At 41.1% G+C, this 20,844-nt stretch overlaps 1 protein-coding gene across 3 annotated transcripts in view; it reads left to right on the top strand.

Moving 5' to 3' along the window:
- The first annotated feature begins 5,775 nt into the window (after positions 1-5,775).
- Positions 5,776-20,844, top strand: part of LOC124132491 (annexin A4-like) — a 29,869-nt gene continuing 14,800 nt past the window's right edge. For all 3 annotated transcript variants that reach the window (XM_046496414.2, XM_046496415.2, XM_048392593.1), the window contains exons 1-13: positions 5,776-5,908; positions 8,351-8,499; positions 9,114-9,221; positions 10,070-10,153; positions 11,148-11,253; positions 11,827-12,110; positions 13,886-13,967; positions 18,038-18,132; positions 18,371-18,484; positions 18,731-18,821; positions 19,372-19,451; positions 19,621-19,677; positions 20,569-20,758. In XM_046496414.2, coding sequence (XP_046352370.1) covers positions 8,362-8,499; positions 9,114-9,221; positions 10,070-10,153; positions 11,148-11,253; positions 11,827-12,110; positions 13,886-13,967; positions 18,038-18,132; positions 18,371-18,484; positions 18,731-18,821; positions 19,372-19,451; positions 19,621-19,677; positions 20,569-20,758 — 1,429 coding nt within the window. In that variant the 5' untranslated portion in view covers positions 5,776-5,908; positions 8,351-8,361. The remainder of the gene's footprint in view (positions 5,909-8,350; positions 8,500-9,113; positions 9,222-10,069; positions 10,154-11,147; positions 11,254-11,826; positions 12,111-13,885; positions 13,968-18,037; positions 18,133-18,370; positions 18,485-18,730; positions 18,822-19,371; positions 19,452-19,620; positions 19,678-20,568; positions 20,759-20,844) is intronic.

Below are 20,844 nucleotides of genomic sequence, written 5' to 3'. Positions count from 1 at the left end.
GCAATACGCATGTCATATGAAATAGATGTGATACTCAGTATCACATAAACATATATTAGAATGCAAAATCATTCCTACCCGGTGTATAGTAGTATGATGCAGACGTTAGCGCCGCCAAGACAAATGTATCAAGCGTACCTAAAATCTGTGTAAACAAGCTACAACATTAATTCTGCAGTAACTATAAATCAATACATCTCGGCTAAAACCACATTCATAATTATATTCACATATACACTCTTCTTCCTCTCATGCATGAAATCAGTCAATCAGACGTTCAAACAGGCAATGGGGAAAATAGAAATACTTGAATAAATTAGATGAATTATATTATACATGTTATATTAAATTCTATACTTCGAAATGAAGTATTCACATCCATTTCTCAATGAAGAATTGTGTTAGAATCGGTGCCAGTCAACCTATGCTTGTCCAAAGAGGGGACTCACAGAACCGGTGGTCAATCTCACTGATTTGGTTGATGCATGTCATCGTACCCTAATTGCTTAGATTGATGCTCATGATGCCAATCACTGGGTTGCTCGACCCATACTTGATTATTTACAGACCGCTATGTTACAGCTGGAATATTTCTACGTCCGGCGTTAAACAACAAACAAAGAAACACATGCATTCATTCTTTTGTCTTTTGTTAAGTGTCGCTTGAAATATGTACAAGGTCTAACAGAATCCTGAAGTGCATGCTATTATGTCCTTACCTGTTCTGTATATTGCCAATACATTCTCACAAACTAGCAATGGAAATTATATGTATATACTGGATATCGGTTCTAGATTACCCAGCGTTATAACAGAGTGAGTGAGTATGGTTTTACGCCGCTTTTACAAATAATCCAGAAATATCACGGCGGGGCTTCACACTTTGTACCCATGTCGGGAATCGAACCCGGGTCTTCGGCGTGACGAGCGAACGCTTTACCCACTAGGCTACCGACCGCCCCGAGTTTGTTATGGTTTAGCCTTATCACGGAATTTAGAAGAAAAGTCAAAACTGACGCAGGCCATAGACGTTTTAATACTGCTGTGGCGAAACCCGCGATCACAGGTATGGTGCTGAAAAGCGAAGGAATATAATAAGACTGGATCTTGGATTCGATCCCGCGAGTGGCGAAATCATGGCACGACAAGGTAACAACAGCACTACGAAATCCGGCCTGCAAATGGTGTTACGTCTGGTAATAGCGATCCAACAACGTGACCAGACCACAATAGGAATCTAATCATCTATTATTTCGATTCATCTGATATCGATCAGAGTCGTCTGGATATTAATAAATAATTCATGTCATATGTCGAAGACTGAGACAGCAGGGTATAATTTGATTGGAGTGAGAGTTCGGTTTAACGCGGCAAAGAACAGTATTCCAATTAAAACACAAGCTTGATGTGGGATGCAGGTCTCAAACGTTTACCATTTTTGTGAAACACACGAGCACGTGAATGGTGCTGACACACCTAGAAACATGATCGGGATGAACTTGGATTCGAACCTATGATTAAAGGTTTCTGACGTGTCCAAGGGACGCAACTCTAATTTGAATAAAAGGAAAAAACCTAGAATGAGTGAGTGAGTGAGCATGGTTTTACGCCGCTTTTAGCAATATTCCAGCAATATCACGCCGGGGGACACCAAAAAAGGGCTTCACACATTGTACCCATGTCGGGATTCGAACACGGGTCTTCGGCGTGACGAGCGAACCAGTAGGCTACCCGACCGCCCCAGAAACCTAGAAACATACGGGTTTGTTGCACTATGCTCTTATAATTATGCTTGTCATATTCTTGGGTGACCCTCCCCATGTCCTTGAACATATTGTTCATGACCCTCCCTGAAAAGAAAAATGCAAGGGGGCACGGCCCAGTCGTCTAAAGGCGCCACGATTCCCTGTGCAGAGTTACGTCCCTTGGGCACACCAGAAACATATGGGTTCGAATCCCGGTTTGCTCTGATTATATTTTTAGGCTTGTCAGCACCACATCCGTGCTCGTGGGTTTCACCGAAGTGGTAAACGTCGGAGACCTGCATCACTTCGGGCTTTCCTCCCACATTAAGCTGACATGCCGTGATATAACTGGAATAATGTCAAAAGCGGCGTTAAACCCAACTCACTCACTCACAAAATGCAAAAGCAACTTATTTTATTACATAATGCCCATTTATAAACATGACCCTCCCCAAATATGTGTAATATTTTTAATTACCTTCTCTAGAGATTTTAAAGTGACCATATCATGATTCCCTCTGAACGCCAAATAAATTACCGGGGGTCGAGGAGGATAGAGAAGCACTCTAACTGAAGAATGGAGGATACTTTTTCTCCTGCATCTCCATACATTATTTTTCCTGAACAGTTCTCAGTTTCCCTTGTTTGTCATAGATTGTCTCCGTGGTCTAGTGGATAGCTTCTGTCCGGAGAGCTGGAGGTCTGTGGTTCGACCTCCTGTCACGTCATACCCAAAGTCGTTAAAAGACGTGCTTGTTGTTACCCTGCTTGGCGCTGGTCGGCTCGGAATACAGTGTCTGATTTAGGTTAAACTGCAGCACGTGCCTATACATGTCGCTGTAAGTGAAATAATCTTTTAAACGACGTTAAACCAAATTTAACCTCAGCTCACCTAGTCAAAGTTGTATTCCAGATCCATTACTGAGATTTTTCCGTTCACCATAAATGGCTTTGATAATCATTACCACCTCTTCAATAAACAAACAATAGATCGAAGACCCTTTTACGTCCCTTTACAGTAATGAATAGGTATCGCTCCCGAGGGCATATCACGTCATGACTATATATTTGTATGGGTGTGCATTTGTGTGCTTTATGTCCCTGCGTCCTCGAAAACCCAGGTCAATGCGCCCCGCGTTACACAAATACCCCAGGTGTCGACAGTATGCAGCCATTACTGATAAAAATGGATGCGATGCTGGTGGCGGCCAGCTTGCACTCGCACTCGCACACGTACACGCACACGCACACGCACACGAACACGCGCGCATTAAGAGCATACTGAAACCAGAGACCATGAAATATGTTATGGCCTCTGCTGAAACATTCTCTACACTCGGATCTGTAATTGATGTTCGAGTGCAAACGGATTACATCACTATTACAAAATCACAGACCCATCACGATTTGCGAAATAAATACACCAATCCTTTTTTAAAAGTCTATTTCCGCGTCAGTCAATATACCCACACAATGATTCAGAGGTACTATGGGCTCCCAGCAACCTACATTTAACGAGGGTATACCTATATGAATGGGGTGGTGTGACCTTGCTGAGTGTGTCACCCGACGGTGCAGCGTCGGTGAATCAATTCGGTGAATTCGGGGCAGTCGCGCTGTACTGGCATACATTCCTTTATTCAAACATTTGTCTGCGAAATAACCATAGAGATTTAAATATACATTTCGAGCTGCACAGTTGTGAGGAGTAGGGTCATTTGAACCGTTCAGTGGGTGTTGGGTGTTGGTATGTATGTATGTGTGTGTGTGTGTGTGTGTGTGTGTGTGTGTGTGTGTGTGTGTGTGTGTGTATTTATGTACGATGTATATATGTGTCCGTCCGTCCGTCCGTCCGTCTGCCTGTCCGAGCCACGCCATCCGGGTATGATGGTACACTAGATCAGCCAGGACAAGGGTAAAAGCGGATATTTCAAATTGTTCAATCTTCCACACGTACCCTCGTTCTGGTCAACAGATCCTCACTTTGAACTCTGTAAGACAAAACATCAGACAGTATGTACGGTATATATTATTTCACGGTTTCTACAAGAACCAAGGGTTGTGAAGACCTAAGACAAATCTACGGTAAAGGGAGGCACACACGTAATAGCGGTGACAGCAGATTGAGTATCAACGTTCAGCTGGTACACCCACGCGTGACTCTCTCAGCTACAGACGTGATTAACCTACTGCTTCGTCACACCACGTCACGGAAAACCTTTAAAACAAACAACACCAGGATACACGACGTGACTCCTACAGGCAGATTAATAAACGCGGTGGGGTTTGCAAACAGCATCGATGACTATGACATCGGAAAACATGTTTGATAAAATGAAATGAAATAAAATATAATAATGAAATGCCGTCATCATCAACTTAAGACTGTTCTATAACCTAAATATCGAATCACATTTGTATCAAGTGAGCTTGGGAAATCCGATATACTAGTATTCAGTGCCATTGTTTATTTATACTGATTACATTATGGGGACATAATTATATGGTTTGTTTGTTTGTTTATTGTTGTTGTTGAACGCCGCACTCAGCAATATTCCAGCTATATGACTGCGGTCTGTAAATAATCGAGTCTGGACCAGGCAATCCAGTAGTTGACAACATGAGCATCGATCCACGCAATTGGGATCTATGACATGCATCAACCAAGTCAGCGAGCCTGACCACCCGATCCCATTAGTCGCCAATTATACAGATATTATTATATGTGCCATACTGATTTCACGCAACGAAAGTCAAAATTCTCACGAGTGGCGTAGTATATAAGAAATATAGATAACTCGCCCGTTGAAGTTACCACTGTTTAATGACAATTATCTGGTATTACATTGTTTAATACCAAAGCGCATGCTTATGTACTACCGGGACTAGCGTCGACAGGTCCCTGAGAGGAGCTTATGTCCCCAGCAAACTTGTTGCTAGGTTGACGTCACAGGGCATTGTTTCGCCGGTGTATCTTGCAACAAAATGTCACAAATTACGTCATAGGCTTTTGTGACGTGTTTGTAAACTTTTTGGTGCAGAATTCTAAAGGTAGGCCATCGCATGGTATTAAATTAATAGATTTTATAATTTTTTAAAGTGTTCGAAGGTGTATTATTCTGTTAACTCAATTGGATCATACTGTGGAAATCTGCCTAGTTTTATCTGCCTTTATTATTTGCCTGTTTAAAATATTGTATTTTTACGCTTGGACTGGTTTATGGTAGGACTTCCCAAAGTTTAAAAAATGAGGTTTTAAAAAGTGCTAAACGGTAAGTAATACATAAAATACTTAACTCGCTCCCGTGTAATACTAATTTTATGAAACTCAGAAACTCATAGTCGGACATTTTTCTTTGGTGCTCTCTTGAAAGAGTGGGTGAGTTAAATTTAACGTCGCATCGGCGATCCTCTAAGCTAAAAAGCAATGATTTTGGAAGAGCCATATCTGTTCGATCGGATAAGGAAATTTGAACGGATGTTTACAATAAATGTGGCACACAAAGCCAATAATAGCAACTTGCTTGCTTTGCGTGTTCAATTGTTTTTTTCGTGAACAATTATTACGTTATTTTCAGTGAATAAGATTTTATGTTTAATAATTAAAGACAGAGGCAATTATTAATTAAGGTATTATTGTGTCTAACGTTTTGGCTCCCTGTGAACATTTGCGCATTAATTGACAGGATGACAGGTAGGCGTGTTGTAATTACAGCTATTGTGAGCATTTAATCACATGACACGGAATGAATCGATTATGACGTTCACCAGTGGTTTCTGACGTCAGGATTACTTTCGCAATGCTTTATCAGTGGATGCGTTTATGCGATTTGTTCATGAACTCAAAATAATAACTTAAATAAAAGATGATCGTATTGCAGTATTCATGCTTGTGCATACTGTGTGTATTTTCTGTTTCAGTTGATTCACGCTATAGAATATTTGATAAACTGAATAACATGAATATGAAGTTAGGTTACGTTCCCATTTTAATTCATCCGTCGCTCGCAAACGCACCAAAGGGGAGTAACTCTAACTGGTATGTGGAAATAATAGCGTTCACGGAAGAAGAAACGCCTGGAGTGTGTTTTCGCTTCAATTTCACATATTAAACAGGCTAGTTGAAGACAGGTTGTGCTAGTTGGACTGAATAGACACCGAAGGTATGTTCTGTATTATATAGTTGTTAATAATTCGGCTTGTTTTGCTCATTTATTTGATGATATGGCGGTGAATCAAATCGGCCTCTCGACAGTATGTAGGCCATGGACACCGGATTAGGAAATAAGCCTCGTCGAGACTAGCAGTCTACTTATATAGCAATGTCTACAGAATAAAAATATTAACTTGCTACTACATTCATCTTAGGTAGAATGTATCATGTATTTGTCGGTGGCATTACAGCTGTCATGGATTATAAAACGACTGGAATAATGATCAAGGAATATATACATGACGACGAAACCGTGATACAACATGGTGCCAGTCTCATTACTACACATAGACTCGCAATGTTGTGGTGTTGCGTAATTGCAATACAGAGTAAGCCAGTTTTGAAATAGGTACCACATATTTATTGTGATGTTCTGTCTGCTAGCTGCTCTCCGTGTTCATTCAAGTGAACACTAATAGAGGGGCTTAGAGACACTAGAGACAAAAGAGTGGTCATTTTAAAAAATAGGGGGTCATTTTCTCCAGGGCCCCGTTCCACAAAGCCATCTTAGTGCTAAGGTGATCGTAACTCCCATACTTTAACACTGGCTTACGATAGTCGTAGCGCTAAGATCGCTTTGTCGAACGGGGCCCTGGGGAATCCAACTCTCACCATGGCGTGTCATTGTACTTGTTCTGAATTATTTACAATTTATTGATTTTTTTGTGCTTCATTTATAAATGTATTCGGAAGTCGCTTCATTTATAAATGTATTCGGAAGTCATTATTTCCTATTTTGGTCAAAAACTACAAAAAGCAACTATGAAATTAAAAACTTCTCTTGGAGAAAAAAAAAGGTGCGGGACAATGTTTCAACCTTCATGACAGCAAGGCTATGATCAGCTGATGACCAAATATATCAATTGGAAAATCTGCCCTCGAAAGCAAGAAAGTTACTGTAAGAAGGCTTTGTAGCCAAAAGTTCAGTAGATGTTGAAAGCAGCGCAGAACATATCTCCGAGACTGCCTCCATGGTCTAGTGGTAGAGCGTCCACCCGGAGAGCGGAAGGTCTGGGGTTCGATCCCCAGCCGCGTCATACCAAAAGACGCTAAAAGTAAAAGATGGTACTTGTTGTTACCCTATCTGGCACTCAGCATTAAGGGGCTAAAACAAGGACTGGTTGGCTTGGAGTCAGTATACTGCGTCTGAGTGGGGTATTAAACTGTTAAACTGCGGCATGGTATCCCAGTGGGCTAGCACTATAAATCAGCATCAGTCCGGACTAGTACAAGCAGCCACAAACACACACACTTGCATGCACGTCGCTATATAAGTGCAATAATCTTGGACGCAACGTTAAACCCAATTTCACCTCACCTCACCTTACATATCTACGACTTCACAGCTAGTACCACATTATGTTGCCACTATCTGACACAGAAAAAAACTACTCTGTAACTTAACACATGCACTATAAACGATGTTAATTTAAAATGTATATTAATTCCTTAGTGACAGTAACAAAAGGATGATTTTGTAGCCAGGGAAATACAAATCACCTCAACAAAGCGATAACATTAGTTGAATATTAAGAGTAGGGAAATTTTGACTGATATTTGTTACAGACTTCGGGGCTAAATATCCACCTCTGACTCTGAGCAGGTCCAGATAAACCCTTGATGTTGTACATCAGTAAACCAATATACCAGCAAAACTGATCACCTCGCCTATTGATAAAGCCGGGGGCACGGGTGGCCCAGTCGTCTAAGGCGTCGCGATTCGCTGTGCAGAGTTGCGTCCCTTGGGCACAGCAGAAACCTATGATTGTAGGTTTCGAATCCAGGGTCGCCCCGATTATGTTTCTAGGTTTGTCAGCACCATTCCCATGCTAGTTGGTTTCACCGAAGTGGTAAACGTTTGAGACCTGCATCATTTGGGCTTTCCTCCCACATTAAGCTGACACACCGTGAAATAACTGGAATACTGTTAAAACGGCATTAAACACAACTAAGTCACTCGCAATTGACAAAGCCAATATGTTCTCAGTTTCATCATCAATTGGAGCCAAGTGTATTGGCAGCATGCATGATGGCTGGAAACAATCAGATTTATATGTACCGGGTAGCTGTCCAATTTTAAAATGGTTACAATTCTACTTTTGTTTTCATGACTTAAACAAAGATTAGACATAAATATGAATAAGTGACGAGTGAGTGTTGTTTTCTGATTTCCAGTGAATACATGTATATAGATTGAGATAAACAATGTCAGTAGTTCATCAATCTTCAAAGCCACAAGGATGATGGGATAAAATATTACTATATTGTTTAGTGTAGAAGAAATAGTCAGAGTGGAATGATGGCCCATTGAAGACATTTGAGAAAATAATTTTGAATACAATTGAAAGATGGTGTGTCATGAATTACTGTTTTCTTTGTGTTTGTTTTTTAGGAAAAACAGACATGAGTTATCCCCCCTATGGACCACCCGGTGGCTACCCCCCAGCAGGTGGAGCCTACCCCCCAGGTCAAGGTGGTTACCCTCCTGCAGGAGGTGCCCCTTCCTACCCCGCAGCCCCAGGTGGCTACCCAGGGGCACCGGTGAGCATTGTCACACTTGCTGGTGCTAGAGCATCAGGTCATTTTGGGTGTGGGTGTGGGTGTGGGTGTGGGTGTGTGTGTGGGGGAGGGGGGAACCGAACCTTGATATTGGCATGATAAACTTCCTTTTCAGATAAAATACATTATAATTTGTATGAAATACATGTGACAAAAACATCAAAAACTTCTGCAGGGTTAGAGGGCAAGTCATGTTTATACTCAACTAGAGCCCCTGTGTCCCTGAGCTCTTTTTTTTTTAAAGAGATAACTTCTCACAAAGTCTTTTCTTCGTTCTCATGGCCAAAATTTAGCGACCACATCAAGCTTGTTTGAAATTACATGCATGCACTATTGACCATACAACATGTACACGAAAGAAAAGTTGTTATGGCCTGAAATAATTTAATTTCATTATCTGAAGCATGAAATGTTTATGATATGGATATGAGCTAAAAGGCAACACCAATATTCCCTATCATAACAAGAATATCTATTGAGTGAAATTTCTGTATGCCCATTCAGCTGAAAGTTTGTAATTTTGTTTCAGATTTGAGAACTGTATGTATATAAACATGTATGTATTTTCACTGTTACTTACTGATGTGTTGTGCCAGGTGGGAATGCCCACACCTGAGTCAGCTTCAGCAGCAGCATATGGTTCCGCCCCAGGAGGACTCCCCTATGCCCCACAGCCAGGCGCCCCAGGTGGGCTGGGATTTGGTGTAAGTACTGGTACAACTTGTACATACCCCCTGAAGACCTGGGTTAAAATTGGTCTTCAGCAACCTATGTTTGTTGTTTGTTTGTTTGTTGTTAAAACTGCACTCAGCAATATTCTAGCTGTATGATGTGGTCTCTAAAGAATCAAGTCTGGACCAGACAATCCATTGATGTCATGAGCATCGATCCATGCAATTGGGATACAATGACATGCATCAACCAACGAAACTGAATGAAAAATTTGGTAATGTCTGGTATATTCCAAAACAAAACAGAAACACTGGGAATGGTTCATATGGCCTAATCTGACAGGGAATTATCTAGACCTGTTCAGAGGCGCATAGTGTTAAAATACATTTGAATTCTTAAAAATGACCATTTTATAAAAACAGTTTCCAATTTGCCTGCCAAGGGCACTTTGTTTGGAATCCTGTCTGAATATTTAAGCAGTGACGACAGCCTGAGACAATGTGCATAGTAGCAGAGTGCATGCTGCCAGCACTGTATTTTGAGCACATGCCTCATTAAAATATTTTTATCTATGACAATCATAATAAGATCGTTATTAAGCTGACACGCCGTGATATAACTGGAATAATGTTAAAAGCGGCGTTAAAACCCAACTCACTCACTTGTTCACTCATTGCTCATCGAAGTTTATACCTTCACAATCCGTGTAGTCATCTGTTCACATACTTCTATTCATCTCTCATTTATTTCTTCCTGGTGTTATCATGTCCTGTTGTCATAACATTATCCCTATCCTAGCAATGTGAAAACAACCTGCCCTTGTGACAAGTACACTGAATCAGGTCATGTATCACCCACGGCCCTGACTTTCTCTCTCCAGGGCCCGATGCCAGGCGGCCAACCCCAGGTAGCGATGCCATCAGGGCCCAGTGCCAGTCAGCCAACATACCAGATGCCAGGACAGGTGAGACCATTTGTGTAGCTGTGACTGTAGGTTAAATAGTGATTATTTGATTCACGTGTTTCTGCATAGTAAACATCATATATTGGGAATTCAAACTGTATGAAGAGGTTAATCAAAATTACCGTAATTGACGTTTTAGTCATAAAGTCTCTTAATAAAGTATCTTCAGAAAACTTTAAATTCAGTGTTGAAGTGATCCACCAATTTATCATATAGTGCCAAAATAATTTGCAGCCATGTTTGTTTCCATGATGACCCACACCTTGGAAAAACTCTGTCTAAACTTATTGGTAACTTTAATCAATAGTTTATTGAGCAAGCATACATTGATTTGATGGATGAAGATGACAAGTAGTTCCTGCTTGGTGAACTCATTTGCATATTTATCAGATCATTATAATAAGTTTATCGTTTATGTGATGAAACACAATTACTGTTCTAGTATTGGAGCAGTATTATTATAGTGTGATGGGTAACCTTTCCTGGCATTATGTGCCTCTTGTGTCTGCCATTTGCAAGGTTCATATCAGATTGCTAGGGAGTTAAGGGAGGTAACTCTGATGTTCTGAATGGATACCACCATGTGTCTTTATGCTAGATGTATTTTGAAAATATAAAGAAGGGTAATAAAATGATTATCAGAATTTTCCAACCTATTGAACATGTGCAATATGTAGTGTGATAATGATGTTAGTATTTGTCAGTGATGTATTGCAACTGCCATGGACACTTTTCAACATGTACAATACATCTTTGTTCATACTCAATGATAACACTCTCATATCAAATGTCTGCTTCAGCCATTTCCATGTACGTTATGTAGAATCAGAACCTTGAAGATTTTTTATAGCGTTAAGGTATTTTAATTTCAAAAGCATTGTAGTCATGTTAGTGCTCATTTAGTAGTTGAACCATTGTCCCTGTGTGGAAACATTCGCTGATTCATAGACACAATTATGATTATTAGATGAGTTTCAAGTTTTCATGGTTTCAGGGAGGATACCCACCCCAGGCCTACAACGCCCCCCCACAACCAGGCTATGGACAGCCCCCTGGGGGTGGCTTCCCAGGCCAGGCGCCTCAGGCTGGAGGATATCCAGGTGGGTGGTGCATTTAGCTTCAGTGCCTTCAGTGCCTTCAGTAGTGCTGTATTGATATACTTTGTTGTGATACAGTATTCTTCGTTGGTCGGGCTCGCTAACTTGTTCGATGCATGTCTCGTATCCCAATTGCGTAGATCAATGCTGATGATGGCAATCACTGGATTGTCTGGTCAAGACTCGATTATTTACAGACACCATCATCTAGCTTGAATATTGCTGAGTATGACGTTAAAGAACAAACAAACAAACTTTTGTTCATTATAAAATTAGGCTTAAGTTGTGTCTGGTCCAGCTCAGATTGCATCCTAGTTGTACGACAATGTTTATGAACAACCAGTCAGATTTATCCCCCACCTGGACACTCAGAGTATCCCTACGAAATGGTGAGTATACTATAACACAGAGGTCCAGTGAAGGTGTATTGGAACAGTGCTGTTCTTAATACTGTCTCTTTGTGTATGTTTCTAGCAATCCCAGGAATAAAGGAGTCTGGTGCTTGAAGAATTGGCTCATCATGCAGATGCTCATAATGATTTGTTTGTGATGATTAAACTGATATTTGTTTTGCAGGTCAGGCCCCACAACCTGGGTATGGTCAGCCTCCTCAGGTGGGTGGTTTCCCTGGTCAAGCCCCCCAGGCAGGGTATGGTCAACCTCCCCAGGCAGGTTACGGTCAGCCTCCTCAGGCAGGGTATGGTCAGCCTGCAGGGTACGGGTCAGCACCAGCACCAGCACCAGGGGGATATCAGCCCCAGGGCTCAGCTCCCCCACAGCAAGGAGGCCACCAGCCACCCTCAGCAGCCTATGGTGGATATGGAAATCCGGGAGCTTCACATTCAGCTTATAAACCAGTGGTAGGACTCTTTGCATGCACTGCAGATTGTGATATGAGACTGTAACTGTGACATTTTTAGCACAGACAATCATTCATTGCCCCAGACTTGAAGCAGTGGTTCATGACCAAGTTTTCAATTGATGTTTTCGTGGTGGCATCTTCCTGAGGCAAGAGAGTTAACTGACTTTAAAAGTTCAGTTTCCACCCTTGTCGAACTATGATGGAATTCCTGGGCTCGATCGTAGCGCCACCATTGGCTATTACGAGTTATGTCCCCTCTATGCCTCTCCTATGGACCAATCAGATTCCACCTTTCGTATCACTTCGCTTCAAACAAAACTGCGGCGCCCAGTCAACATGAACTGATCGATAATCAAGATCTATATATTGTGATAAAACGAGTCTTACATCGCGAAGTGCATCAATTCACGTGAGCACCTTGATTAATAACATGAAAAGATTTAGAAAATATCTGTTTACAACGAGTTAGCGGTGCACATGCTTTGCAAATTCTGCAATCGACCAAAATCTGCCCGACAGTTTACGAACCAGATTTCGATTTCAAACTCCATAATACCAGCCTTATTCGGCAAGGGTGGAAACTTGACTTTTATAGTCAGTTAACACGCTTGCCTCGGGAAGATGTCGTGGTCGGGGAGGGGTGGGATTTTAAAAAAACAAAATTTGAGGGACAATAAGCTAGAGGTTTTAAAACTCTCACCAAGATCGAAATAAGGGTTGCAAACCGACTGACATCTTATTAGATTGATACACACGATTTGTTGCATTTATTGGGCACCTAACATGGGCTCCTGGCTTTCTACTTCATTGAGTCCAAGTACTTTTACAAAGGAAAATACTGAATGCTTTACTATTAGAGATGGCTAATAGAGAGCTGGTGGTTGCAATGTGTGACCTGCCTGATGTACCTGTGAACTCATTAACCTGTACCAGGGCAGGGATATACATGGGTTGTTTATATAATTGTAGGGGTCCCAGGCAGTGTTCGAAATAAGCGCCTGCTTGTGGCAGGTAGATCTCGTGCCAGGCCCATAGTTTCAAATTTGTATTGGTCCTTAGTGCTTGCATCAAATTTACGTGTTGATTTATTTGTCACAATAAGCTGCATTTTTTTTTACATAAGGGCCTGAAGAGTTTAGTCAGGACATATACAGCGTCTAAAGTCTGTGGGTCCTGATGGCAGTCTGGCAAATTTTTTTTTTTCATACACTGGTCCCAACTGACAACATGGATGTCACAGAGAAATGACAAGAACTGAATAAAATATATGATGTTATTGTGTTATTCAAATAAGACAGCTTTATTCCTTGCTTGTTTATATTTACCTAATTTGTAATCATAATGATTAATCACGATTCATATAAAACTCTACTTAATGTGTGTTTACTGAAGCTTCGAAAACACATTCACTTGCCCCACAAAAATCTTTTTGCAAATCTTCTTGTTTTGAAACATAACAACCACCCCATTGCAATTTTAAGAGATTGCATACCTAAATAAATTTTATGGGGTGCCAAATGATGAAATAGTTCATTCCTAAACATGTATACAAATCTTCTGTGTCCCAGTGGATGCACAATGGTATAGTACTCGGGACTTACACACAGTAAATCCCTGCCCCGGTACCTGACAGCTCCTACTTTATCATTATTACAAGTAAAGTGCATGAATTCCATGGAAAAAAATGCCTGTGTTATTCAGCGCACTTAAAATGATATTGATCAAACAGGGATTAATTTAGAAACACAAAATATTTCATATTTTCATTACCAGGAAAGCGGGACACTGAGGCCAGCCAGTAACTTCAATGCTGAGACAGATTGCCAGAAACTGAGGAAGGCTATGAAGGGAATTGGTAAGACCTCGCTAAGTCGGACACAACAAATTAGTTCAGAATCAGAGCCTCCCTTGCATCAACACATGTTTTGGTGTGGGAAGTTTGGCTAGGGATCACTCTTGCACTCTGTTTCAAACTTTTAAAAACACTTGAGAAGATGTAACAAATGTTATATTTGGGATAACACTTTCTTAGTAAAGTACAGATTCTCGTACTTTTTTGGGTTGAATCCCGACTGGGATTCAAACCCACACTGCCAGAGTGAGGCACCTATTCGCCAGCACACAAAGTCAGTGGTCTAACCCACTCAGCCACCAAATAGGTGCCTCACTCTGGCAGTGTGGGTTCGAATCCCAGACGGGATTCAACCCCAAAAAGTATGAGAATCTGTACTTTACTAAGAAAGTGTTGTCCCAAATATAACAATTGGTACATTTGACCACTTTCTAAGTGTTCAATTGAGAAGATGATTTAAATTATACCAGCTCTCAGGATACCTTTTACATTTTACTGGTATTTTAACTTGTGCTGCTTTGCAGGCTAATAGAACTTTTGTCCAGATTGTCTGGTCTCACGTGATACCCTTACTTGACCAAATGTAAATAGCAAGGTGTGCTAGTGTGTTGTTGCCTTGGTAAAACCTGAAGCTTTATTACCCAGCACTGCTTCAACATGTTCTGCAGTATGTAGTGTATTCTCTGCTTGTGCTGCTCCCTCAGGCATGGGTTATGATTTCCTTGCCTATTTTCTTAATGATAATTTTTAAATAGTGTTTTACTTGAATGCTTTATTGAAAAATATTTGAAGAGAGAGTTTCAGCGTGGAGCCAGTCAATATTTTGGTCTGAGGAATTTTGTTAGTATCTCCAGCATGTTGAATACTAAAACCCCTCAATAATAACCTTTACAGTCATAACACAGAAACAATCATAATTTGGGCAAGTTGACTGACTGCAATGTGCATTCCCAGTCTACTGTTGCATGATGTTTGCAACTTTCTATTTTCAGTTAAGTCAAGAACTATGACTGGAATAGTGAAGGGAGTTGCTAAAACTGCAACTAAAAAGTTCTTTTGAAAATTGGATCTGAATTATACAATTGTACTGTATGGGGATGTACTTATCTTATCAATAAACTTTCTGTTGGTGTACACCTGTTGAATGAGAACTGAATGAGATATCCTTATCAGGAGAGTTACTATGCATGCTGGGCTTCGTCCTCGATTATCCCGTGTCTCCATTGTATTATGATACTCTGCAACCATTAACTGCCAAAAACTTTAGTTATGAAGTGACATCATCATTTATCATCCAAAACAGGAGATATCACTTGGGTGAGATCGAGCGATATCTACCTTGTAGATATCGCTGCAATAAAATTGCATCACAATGCTTTGCAGACCACTGTGACATCATTGGTCATGACGTCACAATCAAATGAGATCACTAATGGCTCTGCTACTGAAGCTGTTAGCGGTACTTATTACACATAAGACACTGCTAATTACTGTCTACAAACTGAAAAAGTTGGAAGAATGATGTTGGATGATAAATACAATCTCACACGAGTGTCTTTTGATATCAAATATATCAACTTTCGTTGATAAACGTGGAAAAACTCCTTGGCAAGCCTTGGAGTTTTTCCACTTTTATCAACTCGTGTTGATATTTTTGATATCAAAAGACACTCAGGTGAGATCCTCTATTTCTCTTATCATTAACTTTGCACATTTCTCTTGCTTAAGTTAATCTGATTAGAGGGCTATTTGTTTTGAATGCGGTTCAAAACAAAGCTATGGTAGCAAATGAGTCTGTACCAGAATGGAGACATACTAGACTGGATAATTGAGGATGAATGTGTATTGTTGGTGTGACAAATGTGTGCATGTCACCTGGTGGTAGAACATAGTTACACCTTGTCTAAGTAATGATGTTCCTGTGTACTCCTAGGTGCGATGTATCGTGTACATGTGTAACGCAAATTAGAGGTATGCATGAAATGTGTGCAAGGCAGGAGATAGCCTACATACATGGTAAAAGCTGATTCAACTTGAAACACTATGAAAATGTAACTATAACCCCCTGCTTGATTTTCGAGTATATTACCGTATTCCCCGTAATAAGCGCCCAGGGCGCTCTCAAAATTAGAAATAGGGGGCTCTTTTTAGAATATTATTTTGGTGAAAAAAAACAGAGTTGAAAGATAAATTTCGTGGTTTATGCTGACTGCCTGAAATGTTTATGTACGACAGATATATTTTTCTAGAATTTAATTGCCCATAATTAAGGGTGCATATAACACACGCGTGCGTATTGTACGCGAATAAATAAATCTTGTAAACATTGATCAATCGGAAGGGGTGCTAATTGGGATTGTTCACTAGCATATATGCTTATTACGTCGAATACGGTATACTCCATTCTATTGTGATGAACCCCCTGGACCCACTCCCTGCCACAGCTTTGTTTGGGATGTGAAGTCACATTCTCCATCTCTCCTATCAGTAACTTCCAACAGAATTTCTCCCTCACCATCTTCCTGAGGCAAGGGAGTTAACTGACTGTAAAAGTCCAGTTTCCACCCTTGCTGCACTAGGCTGGAATTTCTGGGCTCGTTGGTAGCGTCACCAGTGGCTATTGAGAGTTATGTCCCTTCTATGCCCCTCCTATTGACCTATCAGATTTCACCTCTTAGATCACTTACATTTGCTTCAAATAAAATGGCGTCGCCCAGTGAAGACAATCTGATCAATAATTAAGATGTATATTGTAATAAACAGGTCTTACTTTGTGAAGTGCATCAAATAATGTGCACACCTTGAATAAAAAAAATGAAAAGAATTTGAAAATATCTGTTGACACTAAGTCGTCGGTACACATGCTTTTCAAATCCAGCAGTCGATTAAAATCTGCATGGCAGTTGACGAACTGGATGTCGATTTTGTAAAGTGATTTTGACTGGACTATTGGACTCTTTTGTCCAGCCAAAATATAACTCCATAATTCCAGCCTAGTTCTACAAGGGTGGAAACTGGACTTTTACAGTCAGTTCACTCCCTTGCCTCGGGAAGATGCTCTCTCACATGAGTTTGAAATGAAATGAAGGAGACTTTTATCATTGTGTCAATTGAATAAGACTCAGAACAACCTATGATGAATGGGTCCAGGGTATTTATCACAATAGAATGGAGATTTATTCTCTAAATAATCGAGGATGCACTTGACTTGGACCACCTGTTCTTACACTGTATACAGCTGTTTGATGATGCTTGGGCACAGGGGGTGTAAGCATCATACCCAGGTTCATGGGGTTTGACAAAAGTGGTAAACGTCTAAGACCTACATCATGTTTTCCTATCCTCCCAAATCAAGCTGACAGCCCAAAGCAGTCAAACCAAACTTACTCACTCACTTTTATAGTTGCACATTATGCTCATCAGATAAAGTAAACAAGGTTCCCTGTGTTGACAATGTATTAATTGTATCAAATCAGTCACATGGAATCAGTGTAGGAGCCCATTCTTAATGTGTCCAGTGGCATACCGGTAAAGCTTTCATGTAGATGACCGCCAGCCACTGTATGGCCTCTTCTTTCGACCAAGTATACTCAGTTGAAATCAGAAGATTTACGCCCTCTCAAAATCCTCCCTTGCTCAATCCCGTTATAATTTTGTTTGTTTGTTTTTTGTTTAACATCGCACTCAGCTATATCCCAGCTTGCTGAAGACCTATTCTACCCGGATCTTTGCAGGTCCAGATTAATTAGTTTGATTGTAGGCAACCTTTCTGTAATATTGTTGGACACATCACACCCGCTTCATTTACCGATGTTCTTGCTTCAGACAGGTGTAACTGTTCCTTGACTCTCTTCACCATTGTTGTCTGTGCCTGTGATTAATCTTGTCAGCTTGTCATCCATAGTTTTTCACTCTCATACACCTATTCCTTCACATGGATTAATACCACACTATGTTTGCAAAGCTTGTATTTTATGGCCTTGTGCCTGCTGAAAATGTACTTGTTTTAATCAGGGTGTTAGTTTCTTAATGTCCAGCACAGAAGATAATCAAACTACTATATTGTGTTTTAGGTACTGATGAGAAGGCTATCATTGATATTCTGGGATATCGCAGCACAGACCAAAGACAGCAGATCAAACTGATGTATAAGACATGCTTTGGCAGGGTAAGGTCATCACCTCTCCTCTTACACTGATATCAGCTTTACCACGTTGGGAGTCTCAACACTCTCAGAATGAGTGCCCACTTATGTATACTTGGTTTTCTAGGAGTGCAGTTCCACTGTTGTTAGCATTACTGGAGGACTTTAATCACATTTGAGTTGTCAGTATTTGAGAAGTGTGTATACAGTAAACTACTGACAATGTATGTTGTGTGTTGACACCTTGTTCTATGATTTGTAGGATCTGCTTCAAGACTTGAAGAGTGAGCTGAGTGGTCACTTCGAGGACGCCTGCATCGCTCTGTTGTACACACGGGAAGAGTACGACGCCTATGAGTTGAGGAGAGCCATGAGGGTTAGACACAGTTAACTGTATTGTCATTTGTCATAATTAGGCTTTATGATGTTAGGCAAGGCAAACACGCTCTAATTTCACAGTGATTAGTCTTAAACCGTCTTTAGCACATGCAAGCTACAGTTTATCAAGCAATGATTTCCATATGTTTTGAGAATAATTTATGCAGTTCCAGATGAGTACATCAATGGGAGCATTACCACATAGAGACCTTGACTTGCATCCATGCTTCATTCTTTGTTTTAGGGAGCCGGCACTGATGAAGCAGCACTGATAGAAATCCTGTGTACCAGGAACAACAAACAGGTCCTTGCCATGGTTGCAGCTTACAAAGCCAGTAAGTAACAGTACATGAACACTTCCTGAACACTTCCTGAACCATACAAACCTGCCTCCATTTCCTCAATTCCATGAATGATTTGCATCTGTACTTGAAGTAGCATCATTATCATTCCATCAGAAGTCAATGTAGACCGCCTCCGTGGCCTAGCTAGTGGTAGAGCATTCAACCAGAGAGCAGAAGGTCCGGGGTTCAATCCCCAGCTTGTCATTACAAAAGGTGGTACTTGTTACCCTGCCTGGTGCTCGCATTATGGGGCTAAAACAAGGACTGGTTGGCTCCGAGTCTGTATACTGTGTCTGAGTGGCATATTCATGTTAAACTGTGGCATGGTATCTCAGTGGGCTAGCACTATAAAATCGACTAGTCCAGACTAGTACAAGCAGCCACACACACATTCCTGCATGCCCGTTATTTAAGTGCAATAATCTTGGATGTGACAATAAACCCCATTTCACCACATCTCACCTAGAAGTCAATGTTTGAGGTATCTGGTGAAAGAGGCTTAGAAATGTGTAGGGTTACTTACAGTGAATCATGTTTTCAGTGTATGGCCGAAAGTTGGAACAGGACATCATCAGTGAAACATCAGGACATTTCAAGAAGCTTCTTGTGTCCATGACAACTGTGAGTATTGCTACTACCACATCATTATAGTGCAGGCATCGAGTAGATTCATCTATTTACTGGCATCTATTTACTTCTACACATGCCAGAGACTTAATCCAGTAATTGCTCCATGACATATTTTCAAATGACTGGTTACTGGGTTGTATATATTCTGCTGTGGTTGCAGGGAGGCCGGATGGAGAACCAGCCTGTGGACCAGGCTAAGGCCCAGCAGGATGCCAAGGTGAGTGTTGTACTGTCTTTGTATTGTTGTGCTCAGCCTGTGGCTTGATGTTTGTTGATGTCTCAGAAATGTACACTGTCATTCTGTATTTGACCGGCTTGCAGACAAGCAGGGCATTTAAAAGAATTTCACCAATAGTTTGGTTTAAATGCCCATGTTTGAGGATAATAACAGCATGTGCTTTTTCAGGCAATATGAGGGGGCACGGGTGCCCAGTTGTCTAAGGCACCGTGATTCGCTCTGCAGAGTTACGTCCCTTGGGGTTTTGGGTCCCTTTGATTGTGGGTTCAAATCCCGGTTTGCCCCGATTATGTTTCTAGGTTTGTCAGCACCATACCCGTGCTCGTGGGTTTCACCGAAGTGGTAAACGTTGGAGACCCACATGACTTTGGGCTTTCCTCCCACATTAAGCTGACACGCCGCGATATAACTGGAATACTGTTAAAAGCGGCGTTGCACCCAACCCACTCACTCAGGCAATATGAAATATGATTTATGTTCATTAAGGGATACAACTTGACACTAGCCTGAGTCAGTTTATCAAATGTCAAAGCTATCTAAGAGCCATTACAATTCCAGGCCTTTAGTTGGTGCCTCTATATGTACCTTACCACACTTGGGGCTTGTACATAGTACAGATTAAATTGCACCCCTGATTAAGTGGCAAGTATACTTTTGCTAAGCCTTTCTGGTAGCATGGGTAGCTCAAATGTCTAAGGTGCTGTGCAGAGTTGCATCCTTTAGTGGCGCTAAACCAAACTCACTTACTCACTAAACCTTTATGTTTTGTCTGACAACTTGGTACACTCTTCATCACGAGTGTGTTTGAACAGGAAAGATCAAATCAAGATGTGTCATCACGCTAACCTCACATTTGTTACATTCACACAGGCATTGTATGAGGCAGGCCAGAAGAGATGGGGAACAGATGAGAACACATTCAACCGTATCCTGGCAGCACAGAGCTATGACCAGTTGCGGGCAGTGTTTGATGCCTACAGTCGGATTGTCAACCAGGACATCGAGAAGGCGATCATTTCGGAGATGTCTGGGGACCTGGAGAGGAGCATGCTTACGATCGGTCAGTTGCCTCCTTGCTTTGTGTTGTGTAGAGGCTACTGGAGTTTACCAATATGATAGCGCTGTCAGACATTCTGGAAACACTCA

The sequence above is a fragment of the Haliotis rufescens genome, unplaced genomic scaffold (genome assembly GCF_023055435.1).
Source record: "Haliotis rufescens isolate VD_foot unplaced genomic scaffold, xgHalRufe1.0.p SCAF_11, whole genome shotgun sequence".
In the NCBI taxonomy this organism is placed as follows: Eukaryota; Metazoa; Mollusca; class Gastropoda; order Lepetellida; family Haliotidae; genus Haliotis; species Haliotis rufescens.
This window is presented reverse-complemented; position numbering and strand designations above follow the sequence as displayed.